The 23,749-nt window shown below is 48.0% G+C and overlaps 1 protein-coding gene across 1 annotated transcript in view; it reads right to left on the bottom strand.

Moving 5' to 3' along the window:
* The window catches only part of LOC145356167 (scavenger receptor class B member 1-like), a 72,063-nt gene that overhangs the window by 27,788 nt on the left and 20,526 nt on the right, over positions 1-23,749 (bottom strand). The window contains exon 2 of the mRNA XM_080208776.1: positions 14,042-14,202. Coding sequence (XP_080064902.1) covers positions 14,042-14,202 — 161 coding nt within the window. The remainder of the gene's footprint in view (positions 1-14,041; positions 14,203-23,749) is intronic.

The following is a 23,749-nucleotide window of genomic DNA, read 5'->3' as shown; positions in this document are numbered from 1 at the left end:
AACCAATATAAAAGTTGTGTTTAGGTTCTGAAGGAACTTCCTCAGAAATAAACACTAAATCAGCTTAAACAACAAGTGATAGACAGAACTAAGTGGTCCCATCAACAAGGGGTTAGATCTAAGCTCTGCAGTCCTTCCACGTCCAGTTGTGAATGGTGATGGACAATTAAACAACTCACTGGAGGAAGAAGCTCCACAAATATGCCCCCCCAAACCCCGCCCTCCCCAACCCCCAACCCCACCCTCCCCAACCCTCCCCCTGCCCGCCCCCCCAACCCCCCCACCCCACCAACCCGCCCCCGCGCCCCGCCCCCCCCGAACCCCACCCCCCCAACCCCCCTGGGTCGTAAGGCTGGGTAGTTTGCTGCGGACAATGGTCTGTTTGAGGTTGTGCGGTTGTTTGAAGGCAAGAAGTGGGGGTGTGGGGATGGCCCTGGCGAGATGTTCGTCTTCATCAATGATATGTTGAAGACTCCAGAGAAGATGTCGTAGCTTCTCCGCTCCGGGGAAGTACTGGACGATAAAGGGTACTCTGTCCGTGTTTGTCTTCTGAGGAAGTCAGTGCGGTTTTGATCCTGGACCACAATGTCTTCACCTTCAACAACCAGTTCTTCATCCAGACACACGGAACAGCCATGGGGACCAAATTTGCACCTCAATATGCCAACATCTTCATGCACAGGTTTGAACAAGACTTCTTCACTACACAGGACCTTCAACCGATGCTATACACTAGATACATCGATGACATTTTCTTCCTTTGGACTCATGGTGAACAATCACTGAAACAACTATATAATAACATCAACAAGTTCCATCCCACCATCAGACTCACCATGGACTATTCTCCAGAATCAGTTGCATTCTTGGACACACGCATCTCCATTAAGGACGGTCACCTCAGCACCTCACTGTACCGCAAGCCCACAGACAATCTCACAATGCTCCACTTCTCCAGCTTCCACCCTAAACATGTTAAAGAAGCCATCCCCTATGGACAAGCCCTCCGTATACACAGGATTTGCTCAGATGAGAAGGATCGTGACAGACACCTCCAGATGCTGAAAGATGCCCTCACAAGAACAGGATATGGTGCTCGACTCATAGATCGACAGTTCCGATGCACCACAGCGGAAAACCGCACCGATCTCCTCAGAAAAGACATGGGACACGGTGGACAGAGAACCCTTTATCGTCCAGTACTTCCCCAGAGCGTAGAAGCTACGACATCTTCTCCGGAGCCTTCAACATATCATTGATGAAGACGAACATCTCGCCAGGACCATCCCCACACCCCCACTTCTTGCCTTCGGACAACCACACAACCTCAAACAGACCATTGTCCGCAGCAAACTACCCAGCCTTCAGGAGAACAGTGACCACAACACCACACAACCCTGTCACAGCAACCTCTGCAAGACATGCCGGATCATCGACATGGATACCATCATCACACGTGAGAATACCATCCACCAGGTACAGGGTACATACTCTTGCAACTCGGCCAACGTTGTCTACCTGAGACACCGCAGGAAAGGACGTCCCGAGGCCATGGTACATTGGGGAGACCATGCAGATGTTACAACAACAGATGAATGAACATCGCTCGACAATCACCAGGCAAGACTGTTCCCTTCCTGTTGGCGAACACTTCAGTGGTCACGGGCATTCAGCCCCTGATCTTCGGGTAAGCATTCTCCAAGGTGGCCTTCACGACACACGACAGCGCAGAGTCGCTGAGCAGAGACTGATAGCCAAGTTCCGCACACATGAGGACGGTCTCAACCAGGATCTGGGGTTCATGTCACACTATCTGTAACCCCCATGACTGGCCTGGCCTTGTAAAATCTCACTAACTGTCCTGTCTGGAGACAATACACATCTCTTTAACCTGTGCTTAATGCTCTCTCCACTCACATTGTCTGTACCTTTAAGAACATAAGAAATAGGAGCAGGAGTAGGCCATCTAGCCCTTCGAGCCTGCCCCGCCATTCAATAAGATCATGGCTGATACTTAATACTTGGTTAGTTGTAAAGACTACATTCTAATCAGTATTCTGTAAACTGTGTGTGTCTTTATACACCCTGTTTGTGATCAGAACTCCCATTCACCTGATGAAGGAGCAGCGCTCCGAAAGCTAGTGGCGTTTGCTACCAAATAAACCTGTTGGACTTTAACCTGGTGTTGTGAGACTTCTTCTAATATTGATCTCCCTCAGTTCTTGCCTCTCACCTAAATCTTGCATTCTCCAACATTTCTGGAATCTGATTTATATCCTCTTTTATGAAGACAGAATCAAAGTATTCAGTTTCTCGGGCCATTTCTTTGTTCCCTATTATACATTTCCCCCGTTTCTATCTGTAGGGGAGATGCATTTTCCTTCACCGACCTCATTCTCTTTACATTTCTGTAGAAACTCTTAGCGTCAGTCTTTATGTTCCCTGCTAGCTTACTTTCGCACTGGATTTTCCCCTTCTTCATCAATCCCTTGGTACACTTGATCCCTTGGAGTGCCGCAGGGATCGGTGCTGGGGCCTCAGCTATTTACCATTTATATAGATGATCTGGAGGAGGGGGCTGAGTGTAGGGTGACGAAATTTGCTGATGACACAAAGATGAGTGGTAAAGCAAATTGTGCGGAGGGTGTGGAAAGTCTGCAGAGGGACCTGGATAGGCTGAATGAGTGGGCGAGGACCTGGCAGATGGAGTATAATGTTAGCAAGTGTGAGGTTATCCACTTTGGCAGAAATAATAGTAGGAGGGACTACTATTTAAAGGGCGAAAAGCTGCAGCATGCTACGGTGCAGAGGGACCTGAGGGTCCTTGTGGATGAGTCACAAAAACCCAGCCTGCAGGTACAGCAGGTGATCAAGAAGGCCGGTTAGTTTAACGTCTGTTACATAGAACATAGAACATAGAACACTACAGCACAAACAGGCCCTTCGGCCCACGAGTTGTGCCGATCACATCAACACCTATCTATAACCCCCAATCCCATAAAACCCCATATACTCATCCAGAAGTCTTTTAAAAGACCCCAGCGAGTTCGCCTCCACCACCACCGACAGCAGCCGATTCCACTCACTCACCACCCTCTGAGTGAAAAACTTACCCCTAACATCACTTCTGTACTTTCCTCCCCGCACCTTAAACCTGTGTCCTCTCGTAGCGACCATTTCAACCCGGGGAAATAGCCTCTGAGAATCCACCCTATCTATTCCTCTCAACATTTTATAAACTTCTATCAGGTCGCCTCTCAACCTACGTCTCTCCAGGGAAAAGAGTCCCAGCTCCCTCAACCTAACTTCATAAGGCATGCCTCCCAATCCAGGCAACATCCTTGTAAATCTCCTCTGTACCCTTTCAATAGCTTCTACGTCTTTCCTATAGTGAGGCAACCAGAACTGTGCACAGTACTCCAAATGAGGCCTGACAAGGGTCTTATAAAGTTGCAGCATTACCTCCCGATTCCTAAACTCAATCCCTCGATTAATGAAGGCCAGTACACCATACGCCTTCTTGACCACCTCTTCCACCTGCGAGGCCGATTTAAGAGTCCTGTGGACCCGGACCCCAAGATCCTTCTGCTCCTCAACACTACCAAGACTCCTGCCCTTGATAGTGTACTCGTTCATCCCGTTGGTTCTGCCAAAATGGATGACTACGCATTTATCCGCGTTGAAGTCCATCTGCCACTTCTCTGCCCAGTCCTGCATCCTATTTATGTCCTGCTGCAACTTTTGACATCCTTCCAGACCATCCACAACACCACCGACCTTCGTGTCATCAGCGAACTTACTTACCCATCCCTCCACTTCCTCATCCAGGTCATTTATGAAAATGACAAACAGCAAGGGTCCTAGAACAGATCCCTGGGGCACTCCGCTGGTGACTGACCTCCATTCAGAAAAAGACCCATCCACAACCACTCTCTGCCTTCTGCAGGCAAGCCAGTTCTGGATCCACAAGGCCAAAGGCCCTCGGATCCCATGCCCTCTCACCTTCTCAAGAAGTCTTGCATGGGGGACCTTATCAAACGCCTTGCTGAAGTCCATGTACACCACGTCCACGGCACTTCCCTCGTCAATGTGTTCAGTCACATTATCGAAGAACTCAACTAGGCTCGTAAGGCACGACCTGCCCTTGACAAATCCATGCTGACTATTCCTGATCATGTCAAACCTCTCCAAATGCTCGTAAATCTTGTCCCTCAGAAGCCTCTCCATCAGCTTACCAACCACTGAGGTCAGACTCACCGGTCGGTAATTTCCCGGGCTATCTCTGTTCCCTTTCTTGAAAATAGGGACTACATCCGCAATCCTCCAATCCTCTGGAACCTCTCCCGTCTCCATTGACGACGCAAAGATCATCGCCAGGGGCTCTGCAATCACTTCCCTCGCCTCCCACAGTATCCTGGGGTACATCCCATCTGGTCCCGGCGACTTATCAATCTTGATAGAATTCAAAAGTTCTAACACATCCTCCACCTTAATATCCACAAACTCAATCTTTTCCATCTGCTGCAAATCCGTAGCAAAATCTCCCAGATCAGCTTCCACCGTGAATACTGAAGCAAAGTACTCATTAAGCACCTCTGCCATTTCTTCTGGTTCCACACAGACCTTACCCCCTTCACCTTTTATCGGTCCTATCCCTTCTCTTCTCATCCTTTTACCTTTCACATATTTATAGAAGGCCTTGGGATTCTCCTTAATCTTACCCGCCAAGGTCTTCTCATGACCCCTTCTGGCTCTCCTAATTTCCCTTTTAAGCTCCTTTCTACAGTCCTTATACTCCTCAAGATCCTTAACCTCTCCTAGTTCCCTGAACCTTTTGTACACCTTCCCTTTCCTCCTGACTAGGTTCAACACAGCCTTCGTGCACCACGGTTCCCGCGACCTACCAAAACCCCCTTGTCTCATCGGAACGTTGTCATGCATAGCTCCAGACAAACATTCCTTGAATATCCGCCACCTTCCTTCGGTACTTTTCCCTAAGAACGCCTCCTTCCAGTTTATTTGTCCAAGTAACTTCCTGACTTCTTCGTATCTCCCCTTACTCCAGACAAACACCTTCCTAGCCTGCCTGATCCTATCTCGTTCCAATGCAATTGTGAAGGAGATAGAATTATGGTCACCATTCCCAAGATGCTCTCCTACCAAGAGATCCATCACCTGCCCTGGTTCATTTGCCAGTACCAGGTCAAGTACAGCCTCTCCCCTCGTAGGCTTATCCACATACTGTGTCAGGAAACCTTCCTGAACACACCTAACAAACTCCTCCCCATCCAAACCCCTTACCCTAGGGATATTCCAGTCGATGTTTGGGAAATTGAAGTCTCCCATCACAACAACTCTGTTATTACTACATCTCTCCAGAATCTGTTTCCCTATCTGCACTTCAACTTCCCTGTCACTATTGGGTGGCCTATAGAATACACCCAGCAAAGTTTTCGACCCTTTGCTGTTCATAACTTCCACCCACAGAGACTCTGTAGATAGTCCCTCCACGGCATCCTCTTTCTCTGCAGCCATGACACTGTCCCTGATCAACAGTGTCACTCCACCACCTCTTCTGCCATCCTCCCTGTCCTTCCTGAAGCATCTGAAACCTGGCACCTGAAGTACCCAGTCCTGTCCCTGAGACATCCAAGTCTCCGTAATGGCCACCACATCACAATCCCAAGCAGCAATCCACGCCCTAAGCTCATCTACCTTATTCACTAGACTCCTTGCATTAAAATATATACACTTCAGCCCCTCAGTCTGGGCATTTCCCTTCTCCACCCCCTGTCTAACCTCCCTCCCATACTGCCTGCGGCCCTCCCCTACCTGGGAGCTAACCTCCTCCGTCCCAGTTTCCCCATTGCAAATCCCTCCCCCCATCCTTTCTAGTTTAAAGTCCCCGTGGTAGCCTTAGCCAGTCTTCCCACCAAGATATTAGTCCCCCTGGGATTTAAGTGCCACCCATCCTTATTGTACAGGTCCCACCTACCCCTAAAGAGGTCCCAGTGATCTGGGAACCGAAATCCCTGCCCTCTACACCAGTCCCTCAGCCACGCATTCAGCCTCCACCTCATTTCATTTCTTCCCTCATTCTCCCGTGGCACAGGCAGCAATCCTGAGATTACTACCTTCGCTTTTCTCTTCCTCAGCTGCCTACCCAGTTCCCTATAGTCCTTTTTCACAAGTGCCTCCCTCTTCTTGCCTACGTCAGTAGTACCTATATGCACTACAACCTCTGGTTCCTCACCCTCCCCTTTCAGGATGTCTGGGACACGCCCAGAGACATCCCGAATCCCAGCCCCAGGGAGACAAACCACCATCCGCGACTCCCGTCTACGTCCACAAAAATGCCTGTCCGCGCCCCTCACTGTGGAGTCCCCTATTAACACTACCTTTCTGCTCTCTTTTTTGATTTTTTGGCTCACTGGCTCAGCTCCAGAGACCTGGCCACCGCTTCCTCCCTCAGATGAGCTGTCCCCCCTAGTAGTACTCAGGCCGGAGTACTTATTTTGAAGGGGGACATCCACCGGTGTGCTCTCCATCACCCGTGTTTTCCCCTTCCTAATAGTTACCCAAGTGCCCTCATCCCGTTGCCCTGGTGTGACTACCTGCTGGTAGCTCCTATCTATAACCTCCTCACTCTCCCGAACGAGCCGAAGGTCCTCGAGCTGCAATTGCAGCTCCTTAACCTGGTTTCGTAGGGCCTGCAGCTCCACACACCGAGCACAGGTGTGGATGTCTGGCAGACCAGGAGCCTCCAAGACCTCCCACATGTTGCATTGGCAACAACATACAGGTCTCACACCCATACTTACCCCTTATAGCAACCCAGAGGAAAGAGTAAAAAAAATTATAACTTATCCCCTCCGGTCTAATTTATAGTTGGTGAAAAAAAACTTGACCCGAGTGCCCTCGCAACTACTTCCGGGGTCAAACTGGGGTCAAACTTAAATCAAGCAAAAAAAACCCCACTAAACTCACTTAAACAAAGTTAGTTTTTTAAAAGAAGGAAAAAGTCGCTGTACTCACCCACAAGCTCTCCACTCACAAATCGCAGCGTCTCTTCAGTGCTCCCACGGAACAATGAGGACGGACCCCCCGAGGTGAGTAAACTTTTAAAGGTGAAAAAAAAACTTGACCCGAGTGCCCTCACAACTACTGTTGTAGGTAAAATGTTAGAATCCGTGATCAAAGAGGAAATAGCGAGGCATCTTGAGGAGAATTGTTTGATAGAGCAGACGCAGCACGGTTTCGTTAAGAGGAAGTCGTGTCTGACAAATTTACTGGAGTTCTATGAGGATGTGTCTAGGGCAGTGGATAGAGGAGAGCCGGTGGATGTGGTCTTTCTGGATTTTCAGAAGGCGTTTGACAAGGTACCTCACAAGAGGTTATTGCAGAAGGTCAGGAGGCATGGAGTTGGGGGTAGGGTGTTAGCGTGGATAGAGGATTGGCTGTCAAATAGGAGGCAGAGAGTGGGGGTCAATGGGTGCTATTCGGATTGGCGGTTGGTGACTAGTGGGGTGCCCCAGGGGTCGGTGCTGGGGCCTCAGCTATTTACCATTTATATAGATGATCTGGAGGAGGGAACCGAGTGTATGGTGTCGAAATTTGCTGATGACACCAAGATTGGTGGAACGGCAAATTGTGCGGAGGGTGTGGAGAGTCTGCAGAAGGATCTAGATAGGCTGGGCGAATGGGCCAGGAACTGGCAAATGGAATTTAATGTTGGCAAGTGTGAAGTTGTCCACTTTGGTAGGAATAATGGTTGGAAGGATTATTACTTACGTGGCGAAAAACTGCAGCAGGCGACGGTGCAGAGGGACCTCGGGGTCCTTGTGCATGAGTCGCAAAAACCCAGCTTGCAGGTGCAGCAGGTGGTCAGGAAGGCGAATGGGATGCTGGCCTTCATAGCGAGGGGGATTGAATATAAAAGTAGGGAGGTCTTGCTGCAACCGTACAGGGCATTGGTGAGGTCGCAGCTAGAGTACTGTGTGCAGCTTTGGTCGCCACACTTGCGCAAGGATATTTTGGCCTCGGAGGGAGTGCAGAGGAGGTTTACTTGGCTGATACTGGAGTTGAGAGGGTTAAACTATGAGGAGAGGCTGAATAAACTAGGCTTGTACTCGTTAGAGTTTAGAAGAATGAGGGGAGATCTCATTGAGACATATAAGGTGATGAATGGGATGGAGAGGCTCTTCCCGCTCAGAAAGGACAGTAGGACTAGGGGGCACAGCCTCAAGATAAAGGGGAGGCGGTTTAGAACGGAGTTGAGGAGGAACTTCTTCACTCAAAGGGTGGTGAATCTCTGGAATTCTCTGCTCGTTGAAGTGGTGGAGGCTGCCTCGCTAAATATTTTTAAGATGCGGGTTGATGGGTTCTTGATAAGAGAGGGGATTAAGGGTTATGGGGAGAGGGCGGGAACGTGGAACTGAGCCACGACAGATCAGCCATGATCTTACTGAATGGTGGGGCAGGCTCGAAGGGCAGGATGGCCTACTCCTGCTCCTATTTCTTATGTTCTTATATCCTTGATCCTTTGCTGAATTGTAAACTGTCCCCGATCCTCAGACCTATTATTTTTCTTGGCCAATCTGTATGCTTCTTCCTTGGATCGGATCCTCTCTCTAATTCCCTTTGTGAGCCTTGGATTGGCCCTCTTACTCATTCTGCTTTTGTGCCTGACAGGAACAAACAGTTGCTGCAGTTTCCCCCATGCGTTCCTTGAATGTTTGCCATTGCCCACCCACTGGCATGCCTTTAAGTAACTCTCCCCAATCTATCAAGGACAACTCATGCCTCACATCCTCATGGTTTCCTTTAAGATTCAGCACCCTAATCTCCGAATCAACTACTTCACTCTCCATCTCGATCAAAATAGTCACTCATCCCTAAGGGGTCTGGTACACCTAGATTGGCAACGATTCCCTCCTCATTACACAGCGCCCAGTCTAAGATGGCCTGATCTCTGGTTGGTTCCTTCACATATTAACATAGAACATGGAACATTACAGCGCAGAACAGGCCTTTCGGCCCACGATGTTGCGCCGACCAGTTACAAAACAATGACCCACTAATCTAAACCAATCCCTTCTCGTCCATAAACCTATCCACGGATCTCTTAAATGCCCCCAAACTAGGTGCATTTACAACTGCAGCAGGCAGGGCATTCCAATCCCTCACCACCCTCTGGGTAAAGAACCTACCCCTGACATCCGTCCTATAACTACCACCCCTTAATTTAAAGCCATGCCCCCTCGTGCTAGATTTCTCCATCAGAGGAAAAAGGCTATCACTATCCACCCTATCTAAACCTCTAATCATCTTATATGTTTCAATAAGATCCCCTCTTAGCCGCCTTCTTTCCAGCGAAAACAACCCCAAATCCCTCAGCCTCTCCTCATAGGACCTCCCCTCCATACCAGGCAACATCCTGGTAAACCTCCTCTGCACCCTCTCCAAAGCCTCCACATCCTTCCTATAATGTGGGGACCAGAACTGCACACAATACTCCAAGTGCGGCCGCACCAGAGTTGTGTACAGTTGCAACATGACGCTGCGACTCCTAAATTCAATCCCCCTACCAATAAACGCCAAGACACCGTATGCCTTCTTAACAACCTTATCTGCTTGACTCCCAACTTTCAGGGATCTATGTACACATACACCTAGATCCCTCTGCTCATCCACACTATTCAAAGTCCTCCCGTTAGCCCTATACTCGACACATCTGTTATTCCTACCAAAGTGAATTACCTCACACTTCTCCGCATTAAACTCCATCCGCCACCTCTCGGCCCAGCTCTGCAACCTGTCTAAGTCTTCCTGCAAACTATGACACCCTTCATCACTATCTACCACACCTCCGACTTTGGTGTCATCAGCAAACTTACTAATCCACCCAACTATACCCTCATCCAGATCATTAATAAAAATTACAAACAGCAGTGGCCCCAAAACAGATCCCTGAGGCACACCACTCGAAACCGAACTCCATGATGAATATTTACCATCAACCACCACCCTCTGTCTCCTATCCGCTAGCCAATTCCTGATCCAATTCCCTAGATCACCCCCAATCCCATACATCTGCATTTTCTGCAGAAGGCTTCCATGGTGAACCTTATCAAATGCCTTACTAAAATCCATATATACCACGTCAACTGCCTTACTCCCATCCACCTCTTTGGTCACTTTCTCAAAAAACTCAATAAGGTTAGTAAGGCACGACCTACCCGCTACAAAACCATGCTGACTATCTCCAATCAATTCTTTACTCTCCAAATAACTATAAATCCTATCCCGAATAATTTTTTCTAAAACCTTGCCCACAACAGAAGTGAGACTCACCGGTCTATAATTCCCGGGGAAGTCTCTGTTCCCCTTCTTAAACAATGGGACAACATTCGCTATCCTCCAATCTTCCGGTACTATACCAGAGGCCAACGACGACCTGAAGATCAGAGCCAGAGGCTCTGCAATCACCTCTCTTGCCTCCCAGAGAATCCTGGGGTAAATCCCATCCGGACCAAGGGACTTATCTATTTTCAGACCCTCCAGAATATCTAGCACATCCTCCTTATCAACTGCAACACTGTCAATTCTACTCCCCTGCAACCCAGTGTCCTTCTCAGCTATATCCATGTCCCCCTGCGTGAACACCAAAGAGAAATATTGGTTCAATGCCTCTCCAATCTCCTCCGGTTCCACACATAACTTCCCTCTGCTGTCTATAACTGGCCCTAATCTTGCCCTAACCAACCTTCTGTTCTTGACATACCTATGGAAGCCTTAGGATTCTCCTTAACCCTATCAGCCAAAGTCTTCTCATGTCCTCTTTTAGCCCTTCTTAGCTCACTCTTCAACTCCCTCCTAGCCAATCTAAAGTTTTCTAGTGCACTGCCCGAGCCCTCAAGTCTCACCCGAACATAAGCCTCCTTTTTCTTTTTAACCAACGAATCAACTTTTTTGGTGCACCACGGTTCCCTAGCCCTACCAATTCCTCCTTGCCCGACAGGGACATACCTATCACGGACTCGCAGTAGCTGCTCCTTGAAAAAACTCCACATTTCAGACGTTCCCAGTCCCTGTAATCTCCTAGTCCAACCTATGATTCCTAATTCTCTCCTAATAGCCTCATAATTACCCTTCCCCCAGCTAAAACTACTGACCCGAGGTTCATGCCTATCCCTTTCCATCGCTAAGGTGAACGTAACCGAATTGTGGTCACTATCACCAAAATGCACACCAACTTCCAAGTCTAGCACCTGGTCTGGCTCATTTCCCAGCACCAAATCCAATATAGCCTCACCTCTAGTTGGCCTATCTACACACTGAGTCAAAAAACCTTCCTGCACGCTTTGTACAAAAACTGACCCCTCTAACGAGCTAGAGCTATAACAATTCCAATCAATATTAGTAAAGTTAAAGTCCCCCATAACAATTACCCTATTACTTTCACTCCTAACCAGGATCGTCTCCGCAATCCTTTCCTCAACCTCTCTAGAACTTTTAGGAGGTCTATAAAAGACTCCCAACAGGGTGACCTCTCCTCTCCTATTTCTAATCTAATATTGGTGAAGAAAACCATCCCGTATACACTCCAGGAATTCCTGCTCTGTGGCATTGTGGCTAATTTGATTTGCCCAATCTACGTGCAGATTAAAACCACCCATCATCACTGATATTCCCTCATCACGTGCATCTGTAATTTTGTGTTTAATGCCATTCCCAACATCACCATTGCAGTTTGGCGTCTGTATATGACACACACTAATGTTTTTTACCCCTTGGTATTTCTTCACTCTACCCATACAGACTCCACATTGTCAGAGCGAATATCCTTTCTCACTGTTGTGTAAATTTCCTCTTTAACCGACAGTGCCACTCCACCTGCCTGTCCTTCTTAAATACTGAATACTTTGGGACATTCAATTTCTCATCCCTCATCACCCTGCAGCCATGTCTCCGTAATCCCAATTATATCATACCCGTTTACAGCGATCTGCGTGATTAGTTCATCGATTTTATTGTAAATGCTCCATGTGTTAAGGCATTGTCTTTTTAACATTGTTTGTTTCACTCCCAATATTTTTCTCTATAGCCGTGATTGAACTTTGTCTTTGGTTTCTCTGCCTGTCACTTTTCTTATTCCCTTTTCTATCTTTTGATTTTGTCCTTGCTCCCTCCTTCTCTGACTCCTTACAAAGGTTCCCATCCCCCGGCACATTAGTTTAAACCCTCCAGGGCCACTTCCTCAAGTACTCTGGGATGAACCTGGAGGTTTATCCACCTTCACTCCCATCAATTTCCCCAAAACTATTTCTCTCCTAATGCTGATTTCTTTCAGCTCCTCACTAAACATGTTTCTCTCTTCTGGTACATTATTCATTCTTCCTTTGTGAAGATTGAAGCAAAGAACAAATTTAATTCCTCGGCCGTTTCCTTATTCCCTGTTATGAATTCTCCTGTTTTTGACTGTAAGGGGCCTACATCTGTTTTTGTCAAACTTTTTTCTCTTTAAATACCAATAGAAAATTTTACAGTCAGTTTTCATGTTTCTCGCTAGTTTACTTTCATACTCTATTTTCTCCTTCTTAATCAATCCCTTGGTTTTCCTTTGCTGAATTTTAAACTGCTCCCAATCCTCAGGCCTATTGCTTTTTCTTGACAATTTGTATGCTTCTTCCTTGAATTTCATACTATATTTAATTTCCCTTGTGAGCCATGGTTTGACCACAAATCCCTTACCTCTCTTTTGCCAAATAGGGATAAACAACTTCTGGAGTTCACCTATTTGTTCTTTAAATGCTTCCATTGCCTGTCCACTGTCTTTCCGTTCAGTAATGTTTCCCAGTCCATCATGACCAATTCATGCCTCATACAATCACAATTCCTTTACTGAGATTCAGGATCCTGGTCTAACTATCAATTATAGCATTATTCACCTCGACAAAGAATTCTACCATATTATGGTCACTCATCCCCAAGGATTCTCTCACAACTAGAATGCCAACTAATCTTTCTCATTGCACAACACCCAGACCGGTGTAGTCTGCTCTCTAAAATAAAAGCAAAATACTGCAGATGCTGGAACCTGAAACAGAAATAGAAAATGCTGGAAAATCTCAGCAGGTCTGACAGTGTCTGTGAGGCGAGAATAGAACCAATGTTTCAATTCTGGGTGATCCTTTGTCAGAACTGGTTCTGGGGATTTGGATGTTACGTACTTATTCACACCTCATCGTTGTTCTTCTACCATATCCATTCTCACTCTGTCTGGCTGTTGAATGATGGAAGATTTCGTTTTGAATTTCTCCTGTCCTCCACCTTAGAACATAGAACATAGAACACTACAGCACAAACAGGCCCTTCGGCCCACGAGTTGCGCCAATCACATCAACACCTACCAATCTATAGACCTATCTATAACCCCCAATCCCATTAAACCCCATATACTCATCCAGAAGTCATTTAAAAGACCCCAGCGAGTTCGCCTCCACCACCACTGACGGCAGCCGATTCCATTCACTCACCACCCTCTGAGTGAAAAACTTACCCCTAACATCACTTCTGTACTTTCCTCCCCGCACCTTAAACCTGTGTCCTCTCGTAGTGACCATTTCAACCCGGGGAAATACCCTCTGAGAATCCACCCTATCTATTCCTCTCAACATTTTATAAACCTCTATCAGGTCGCCTCTCAACCTTCGTCTCTCCAGGGAGAAGAGTCCCAGCTCCCTCAACCTATCTTCATAAGGCATGCCTCCCAGTCCAGGCAGCATCCTTGTCACTGAGTTCCTTTTTGTATTTGCTGTTAATGTGTCCAATCTGCTGTTGTAAAAGCTCTTACATTTCAATCTTCCTTTGGTTCTGAAATGTTAACTCTGTTTCTCTCTCCACAGATGCTGCCTGACCTGCTGAGTATTTCCCATAAATCAGCACAAACATCTACAATCCCTGAGGCCATGACGTTGAGTTTTCAGATAAAATGTTGAAATAATAGACAAGAAAATAACTTGCTGTTAACCGTTGCTACCTGTAAACATACGGTCCACGTTGTGCAACAACTGGTTTCTCTCCCTGGAGAATTGCGTCTGGATTCACAATGTGAAAGAAATAAATGGAAATGTAGAACGGGATAGGCACATCCTTCCAAACGGTGTATGAAAACCCATTGCTGGGGTCAATCTGGACATTCTGGAACCAGAAACAAAAAACACAGATTAATATCTAACTTACTACGTGGAAATAGATCATTTAACCCTACTGGTTGACCCCAGGATAAATAAGGGTTATGGGAATAGGGTCTGTGGTTGGTGTAGATTTGATGGGTCGAATGGCCATCTTCTGCACTCTAGGAGTCTATGATTCTATGAACAGGCCTGACCTCTACAATGTATTGCATTCAGCCCCTGTGGCATTTCCACTTGACTGCTGCATTTTATAAACATTTTCCCTTTATTTTTATCCTTTCCAAAATCACTACTCCCCCTCCCCCTGCCCCCAGCCACTCTGAAGCAAAGACAGTAAAGGGATAAGAATCTTTTTCTGTTTTTTTTAAATTCAACAGACTGATCAAGGTCTCTGATCCAGATCTTCAGACCCTCTGAGTTCTCATCCCATGTACTCCCTGCCTTCCAAAGATACACAAGGCAATCACACCCACCCATCCCATCGTATCAGGCAACGGGACCCTGTGCGAGATCCTATCCGGCTACATCGAGGGCATCCTGAAACCCACTGTACAAAGAACCCCCAGCTTTTGTCACGACACTACGGACTTCCTACAGCAGCGCTCCGAAAGCTTGTGACTTTTGCTAACAAATAAACCTGTCTTTAGACTTTAACCTGGTGTTGTGAAACTTCTTACTGATCTTTTTAAACTCAGTTAGTTGGTGAAGATATTGATTCAGTTTCTCACTGCTGCCCTGCGCCTTTACACAGAGATTTTCTTCCTTTTGTTCTTCTACTTTAATGTTTATCGAAGAGTTTTGCCTTTTATAATTTTTTTCTCTGGCTAAATTCCCACTGCAGTGCCGTGTCTGACCACATGAGGCAGAGTAACAGGTGAGCGTGCCCTGCACTAAGCACCCATTAACTTTCCCTTTGTCGTTAGCTGATTATGGACTTCAATCATTTTGTTACATGAAAGAGGGAGCCAATAAACTGATAAATGGCTCATTAACTCACTGACTGCCATCCCACATCTGAATCTGGTACAGAGAGTGCTATCTCCCCCGTCCACGGGGAGGAGAGAGCGACAATCACAGCTCACAAATCAAAACTAAAACCAGGAGAAAGGTCAACTATGGTTTTACCAATTGTGTCAATAGAAATCAGAGAAACAGAGAAAAATAGGAGCAGGAGGAGGCCATTTTGAGGCCAACTTTGAGCCTGTTCTCCCAATCATTCTGATCATGGTGAATCTTCCAACTCAACAGCCTGATCCTGATCTTCCCACCAGATCCTTTCTTTCCCTTCTCCCTAGTGTTATAGTTATCTGCTTCTTGAAACCATTTCCCGGCTGTTCTTGCCGGCAAGATTTTCTGGTCCCACTTTGGTGAACAGGGATTTGGCTCAGTGCCAAATTACCCAGTCCTCTCCTTCCAGTGGAAGTGGGGCGTAAACGGCTGAAAAATTCCTGCCACAACATTTTAGCCTCAGCTATGTTCTGTAGGAGTGAATTCCACACATTCACCATCCTCTGGGTGAAGAAATTTCTCCTCACTTCAGTTTTAAATGTCTATGTTATGTCCTCAGACTAATTGATCCAGTCTCTCCACATCCATCAGTCCTGCCATCCCTGGAATCAGCCTGGTAAACCTTCACTGCACTCCCACGAGAGCAAGAACATCCTTCCTCAGAAAAGGAGACCCAAAACTGCACACAATACTCTAGGTGTGGCCTCACCAAGGCCCCTGTATAATTGTAACAACACATCCCTGCTCCTGTATTCAAAGCCTCTCGCAATGAAGGCCAACATACCATTTGCCTTCTTTACCACCTGCTGCACCTGCATGCTTACCTTCAGTGACTGGGGCACAAGGACACCCAGGTCCCTCTGCACACCCCCCTCCCCCAATCAGGATGCAAGGCCCATGTCTGTTATAAGCAAATGAGAATCTAAAACCCTCAAAACTGCAAAGACATCTGAAGACTGAACGTGATTATCGAGAGAATAAAAGATATGGCAAGAACCTAAGTCATCAGCTCACCTTCTTAGCAGCAATTCTGCTGGGGAATTGAAGCTCGAGGGATTTGGTAGGGTGGGGGGTGCGGGGGTGAGGGGGGAGAGAAGTGTTACAGAGAGTTCTTACAAACCATTTCCTCTCCTGAGCCCTCGTGGGTCTCAGATGGAACTTCAGTCTGCAAGAGATTCCTGCACGTTCAGGCTTATTCACTCACACTCCTGTTTTCTTTTGCTTATTACTGTCTTGTTAAACTTTATTACTTGTTTATATAAAGATCATCCTTCCTTTAACAACACCTTCAACTCCCTTATTTGTGAACTCAAGATGGCCACAGTGCTGCTTACCACAGGCAGTAGAGATGGATTCACTGCCAGGCCCCCAAATTCTATCTAAAATAAAGCTCTGAATCCCCCCACTCACCCCATCGAGCGTTGTACTAATAATTGAACTGACGTAATTCAGTGCGCTTTCTCGTCTTTCCTCAGTGAATACTAAAGATTTGAATCATGTGCAAAGTTTAGGCTGTGATAAAGTTTATGATAAGTCCAATGTTAAAATCCATTAAACTTTACAGCACAATAAGGCTGATGTCATTCTTGGAGGGGGCCTTATACCACCTTGAGATAAAAATCGGAATAGTCCGAAGGTTAATTTCTCTCTCTTGTACAATATGGTGACTCAACTCTTCCAACGTGAAGAATTACTCGTGTTCTGATTGTGAAATAAGACACTTTGTTCCCACGGCAGATTGGATTTTGGGATTTGTATTCTCTGCTCTTTTCTGCTACAATTATGGTAGCTCCGTGGTTAGCACTGCTGCCCCTCAGCACCAGGAACCAGGGTTCCATTCCCAACTTGGGTCACTCTCTGTGTGGAGTTTGCACGCTCTTCCCATGTCTGTGTGGGTTTCCTCCAGGTGCTCCTGATTCCTCCCACAGTCCAAAGATGTGGGGGTAAAGTTGATTGCCATGCTAAATTACCCCTTAGTGTCTTGGGATGTTTAGATTAAGGTCTGTGGGGATAGGGGCTGGGATGGGATTGTTGCTGGAGCAGACCCAATAGGCTGAATGGTCTCCTTTTGTAATTTAGGGATTCTATGCTTAAACTAATTTGGCAGGAGGATAGAAACCAGAACAAACCAGGTGTCCAGAAGTTTCAGAAAGGCTGGAGGAGAATTAGGGAGGAATTAAGTGGAGTCAGAGTAAAGGGGAATGCAACGAGGTTCAAATCAGATTTCCTGAGCATGGAGTGAGATAAATAAGGTATGGATAACCGCACGGGGAGATGACATCAGTGATTCGGTGGTGGGAAATTTTTTAGAAATGAAGAAATAATTATTTTAATTTTGGCAAATGTCCATTAACGAAGCCAATATAGATTCATCGAAGGCAAGCTGTGTTTAACTAGATAACAAACTAGATAACTAACTAGATAGGATTTTTTGATGAGGTAACAAGAAGTATTGCTGAGGGTAATGCAGGTGATCCAGTGAACATGAACATGGCACTTTGTAAAGAGGCTGAGGCTCCGAGTTACTCACGGATACGACTGAGTGACGGGAAACGGAGTCGGAGAACGACTGTTTTTCAGACTGGATGAGGAATTATAGTGGGGGGGTGGGGGGGCGGGGTGGGGGGGGAGCGGGATGAGGGGAGGATGGGGGGGTGGGGAGGCGGGGGCCAGGGATTGAGGAGGGATGTGGGAGGGGATGGAGGGTGGGGGGCAGAGGGTGGGCGGTTCCCAGAGATAGCTACGAAGATCTGTGCTTTTCTGGATATTTATTAATGTCCAAAGCACAAGGGAAAATTTCAAACTTTACTATTGACACAAAATGAGGAAATTTTGTAAACTGTGAGGAGAACAGGTGAGAGACATTAACAGGATGTGGATAGGTTGGTGAAATGAAATTAACAGCTCATATTTAATGTAGAGAAATATTGAGTTTTATGTTTTGGTAGAAAAAACACAGACACAATACAAAATGATATAATTGAACAGATTAGTATCGAGAGAGAGGAGGTATCGGGGTTTTAGTGGCTTAGAAGTGGATAAATCCCCAGGCCCAGAGGAGATACGGACCAGGTTGTGGTGAAGCAAGGGCAGAGATTGCAGGAACTCTGATTCTCATTTTCAAACCCTCTCTGGCTGTAGGAGAGGTGCCAGAGGACCGGAGGAGAGAGGACAGCGGATGTGATATCAGCATTCAAGAAGGGAAAAAACGGGGAATTATCAGCATTGAGTCTAACATCAAGAGGGAAATTATTGGTAAAAATGAGCAACAGAATTAATCTCCACTTGGAAAGGCAAGAATTAATCAAGGTTAGTCAATGTGGCTTTGTCAGGGAGATATCATGTCTAACAAATTTGATTGAATCTTTTGAGGAGATCATTAAGTGTGTAGATGAAGGCAGTGCAGCTTATGTAGTCTATATGGGCTCAGTAAGGCTTTTGAAAGGACCCAAATGGGAGACGAATCAAGAAGGTAAGAGCCCATGAGGTCCAGTGCAATTGGATCCAAAATTAGCTTAGTGACAGGAGGCAGAGGCTGATGGTCAATGGTTGTTTTTGTGACTGGAAGCCTGTGTCCGGTAATGGATCGGTGGGATCACTGGGTCAATGTATCGCTGGGATCGGTGGGATCTCTGGGTCAACGTATCACTGGGATCGGTGGGATCTCTGGGTCAACGTATCATTGGGATCGGTGGGATCTCTGGGTCAACGTATCACTGGGATCGGTGGGATCTCTGGGTCAACGTATCACTGGGATCGGTGGGATCTCTGGGTCAACGTATCACAGGGATCGGTGGGATCTCTGGGTCAACGTATCACTGGGATCGGTGGGATCTCTGGGTCAATGTATAGCTGGGATCTCTGGGTCAATGTATCGCTGGGATCGGTGGGATCTCTGGGTCAATGTATCGCTGGGATCTCTGGGTCATTATGTATCGCTGGGATCTCTGGGTCATTATGTATCACTGGGATCGTTGGGATCTCTGGGTCAATGTACCACTGGGATCGCTAGGATCTCTGGGTCAATGTATCACTGGGGTTGGTGGGATCTCTGGGTCAATGTACCACTGGGGTTGGTGGGATCTCTGGGTCAATGTACCACTGGGATTGCTGGGATCTCTGGGTCAATGTATCACTGGGGTTGGTGGGATCTCTGGGTCAATGTATCACTGGGATCGTTGGGATCTCTGGGTCATTATGTATCACTGGGATCGTTGGGATCTCTGGGTCATTATGTACCACTGGGATCGTTGGGATCTCTGGGTCAATGTACCACTGGGATCGCTGGGATCTCTGGGTCAATGTATCGCTGGGATCTCTGGGTCAATGTATCGCCTGGATCTCTGGGTCAATGTACCGCTGGGATCAGTGGGATATCTGGGTCAATGTATCGCTGGGATCTCTGGGTCATTATGTATTGCTGGGATCTCTGGGTCATCATGTATCGCTGGGATCGGTGGGATCTCTGGGTCATTATGTACCGCTGAGATTGGTGGCTCTGGGTCAATGTACCACTGGGATTGGTGGGATCTCTGGGTCAATGTATCACTGGGATCGTTGGGATCTCTGGATCATTATGTATCACTGGGATCGTTGGGATCTCTGGGTCATTATGTATCACTGGGATCGGTGGGATCTCTGGGTCATTATGTACCGCTGGGATTGGTGGGATCTCTGGGTCAATGTATCGCCTGGATCTCTGGGTCAATGTACCGCTGGGATCAGTGGGATCTCTGGGTCAATGTATCACTGGGATCGTTGGGATCTCTGGGTCAATGTACCACTGGGATCGTTGGGATCTCTGGGTCAATGTACCACTGGGATCGCCGGGATCTCTGGGTCAATGTATCGCCGGGATCTCTGGGTCAATGTATCGCCGGGATCTCTGGGTCAATGTATCGCCGGGATCTCTGGGTCAATGTATCGCCTGGATCTCTGGGTCAATGTATCGCCTGGATCTCTGGGTCAATGTATCGCCTGGATCTCTGGGTCAATGTATCGCCTGGATCTCTGGGTCAATGTATCGCCTGGATCTCTGGGTCAACGTACCGCTGGGATCAGTGGGATCTCTGGGTCAATGTATCGCTGGGTCATTATGTATCGCTGGGATCTCTGGGTCATTATGTATCACTGGGATCGTTGGGATCTCTGGGTCATTATGTATCACTGGGATCGTTGGGATCTCTGGGTCAATGTACCACTGGGATCGCTGGGATCTCTGGGTCAATGTATCGCCGGGATCTCTGGGTCAATGTATCGCCTGGATCTCTGGGTCAATGTATCGCCTGGATCTCTGGGTCAATGTATCGCCTGGATCTCTGGGTCAATGTATCGCCTGGATCTCTGGGTCAATGTATCGCCTGGATCTCTGGGTCAACGTACCGCTGGGATCAGTGGGATCTCTGGGTCAATGTATCGCCTGGATCTCTGGGTCAATGTATCGCCTGGATCTCTGGGTCAACGTACCGCTGGGATCAGTGGGATCTCTGGGTCAATGTATCGCCTGGATCTCTGGGTCAATGTATCGCCTGGATCTCTGGGTCAACGTACCGCTGGGATCAGTGGGATCTCTGGGTCAATGTATCGCTGGGTCATTATGTATCGCTGGGATCTCTGGGTCATTATGTATCACTGGGATCGTTGGGATCTCTGGGTCATTATGTATCACTGGGATCGTTGGGATCTCTGGGTCAATGTACCACTGGGATCGCTGGGATCTCTGGGTCAATGTATCGCCGGGATCTCTGGGTCAATGTATCGCCTGGATCTCTGGGTCAATGTATCGCCTGGATCTCTGGGTCAATGTATCGCCTGGATCTCTGGGTCAATGTATCGCCTGGATCTCTGGGTCAATGTATCGCCTGGATCTCTGGGTCAATGTATCGCCTGGATCTCTGGGTCAATGTATCGCCTCGATCGCTGGGTCAATGTATCGCCTGGATCTCTGGGTCAATGTATCGCCTGGATCTCTGGGTGAATGTATCGCCTGGATCTCTGGGTCAATGTATCGCCTGGATCTCTGGGTCAATGTATCGCCTGGATCGCTGGGTCAATGTATCGCCTGGATCTCTGGGTCAATGTATCGCCTGGATCTCTGGGTCAATGTATCGCCTGGATCTCTGGGTCAATGTATCGCCTGGATCTCTGGGTCAATGTATCGCCTGGATCTCTGGGTCAATGTATCGCCTGGATCTCTGGGTCAATGTATCGCCTGGATCTCTGGGTCAATGTATCGCCTGGATCCCTGGGTCAATGTATCGCCTGGATCCCTGGGTCAATGTATCGCCTGGATCCCTGGGTCAATGTATCGCCTGGATCTCTGGGTCAATGTACCGCTGGGATCAGTGGGATCTCTGGGTCAATGTATCGCTGGGATCGGTGGGATCTCTGGGTCATTATGTATCGCTGGGATCTCTGGGTCATTATGTATCACTGGGATCGGTGGGATCTCTGGGTCATTATGTATCACTGGGATCGGTGGGATCACTGGGTCATTATGTATCACTGGGATTGGTGGGATCACTGGGTCAACGTATCACTGGGATCGGTGGGATCTCTGGGTCAACGTATCACTGGGATCGGTGGGATCTCTGGGTCAATGTATCGCCTGGATCTCTGGGTCAATGTATCGCCTGGATCTCTGGGTCAATGTACCGCTGGGATCAGTGGGATCTCTGGGTTAATGTACCACTGGGATCGGTGGGATCTCTGGGTCAATGTACCGCTGGGATCGGTGGGATCTCTGGGTCAATGTATCGCTGGGATCGGTGGGATCTCTGGGTCATTATGTATCGCTGGGATCTCTGGGTCATTATGTATCACTGGGATCGGTGGGATCTCTGGGTCATTATGTATCACTGGGATCGGTGGGATCACTGGGTCATTATGTATCACTGGGATTGGTGGGATCACTGGGTCAACGTATCACTGGGATCGGTGGGATCTCTGGGTCAACGTATCACTGGGATCGGTGGGATCTCTGGGTCAATGTATCGCCTGGATCTCTGGGTCAATGTATCGCCTGGATCTCTGGGTCAATGTATCGCTGGGATCGGTGGGATCTCTGGGTCAACGTACCACTGGGATCGGTGGGATCTCTGGGTCAATGTATCACTGGGATCGGTGGGATCTCTGGGTCATTATGTATCACTGGGATCGTTGGGATCTCTGGGTCAATGTATCGCCGGGATCTCTGGGTCAATGTATCGCCTGGACCTCTGGGTCAATGTATCGCCTGGACCTCTGGGTCAATGTATCGCCTGGACCTCTGGGTCAATGTATCGCCTGGACCTCTGGGTCAATGTATCGCCTGGGCCTCTGGGTCAATGTATCGCCTGGGCCTCTGGGTCAATGTATCGCCTGGGCCTCTGGGTCAATGTATCGCCTGGACCTCTGGGTCAATGTATCGCCTGGACCTCTGGGTCAATGTATCGCCTGGACCTCTGGGTCAATGTATCGCCTGGACCTCTGGGTCAATGTATCGCCTGGACCTCTGGGTCAATGTATCGCCTGGACCTCTGGGTCAATGTATCGCCTGGACCTCTGGGTCAATGTATCGCCTGGACCTCTGGGTCAATGTATCGCCTGGACCTCTGGGTCAATGTATCGCCTGGACCTCTGGGTCAATGTATCGCCTGGACCTCTGGGTCAATGTATCGCCTGGATCTCTGGGACAATGTACCGCTGGGATCAGTGGGATCTCTGGGTCAATGTATCGCTGGGATCGTTGGGATCTCTGGATCATTATGTATCACTGGGATCGTTGGGATCTCTGGGTCATTGTGTATCACTGGGATCGGTGGGATCTCTGGGTCAATGTACCACTGGGATCGGTGGGATCTCTGGGTCAATGTATCACCTGGACCTCTGGGTCAACGTATCGCCTGGATCTCTGGGTCAATGTACCGCTGGGATCAGTGGGATCTCTGGGTCAACGTACCGCTGGGATCTCTGGGTCAATGTATTGCTGGGATCTCTGGGTCATTATGTAGCGCTGGGATCGGTGGGATCTCTGGGTCATTATGTACCGCTGGGATTGGTGGGATCTCTGGGTCAATGTACCGCTGGGATTGGTGGGATCTCTGGGTCAATGTACCGCTGGTATTGGTGGGATCTCTGGGTCAATGTACCGCTGGGATTGGTGGGATCTCTGGGTCAATGTATCACTGGGATCGTTGGGATCTCTGGGTCATTATGTATCACTGGGATCGGTGGGATCTCTGGGTCATTATGTATCACTGGGATCGGTGGGATCTCTGGGTCAATGTACCACTGGGATCGGTGGGATCTCTGGGTCAATGTACCACTGGGATCGGTGGGATCTCTGGGTCAATGTATCGCCGGGATCTCTGGATCAATGTATCGCCGGGACCTCTGGGTCAATGTATCGCCTGGATCTCTGGGTCAATGTATCGCCTGGATCTCTGGGTCAATGTATCGCCTGGATCTCTGGGTCAATGTATCGCCTGGATCTCTGGGTCAATGTATCGCCTGGATCTCTGGGTCAATGTATCGCCTGGATCTCTGGGTCAACGTATCGCCTG

This window comes from Carcharhinus amblyrhynchos, chromosome 20 (assembly GCF_965287045.1).
Source record: "Carcharhinus amblyrhynchos chromosome 20, sCarAmb.v2.hapA, whole genome shotgun sequence".
NCBI classification, from domain to species: Eukaryota; Metazoa; Chordata; class Chondrichthyes; order Carcharhiniformes; family Carcharhinidae; genus Carcharhinus; species Carcharhinus amblyrhynchos.
Note: the sequence above shows the minus strand (reverse complement) of the source record. Positions and strands in the feature narration are given on the sequence as shown.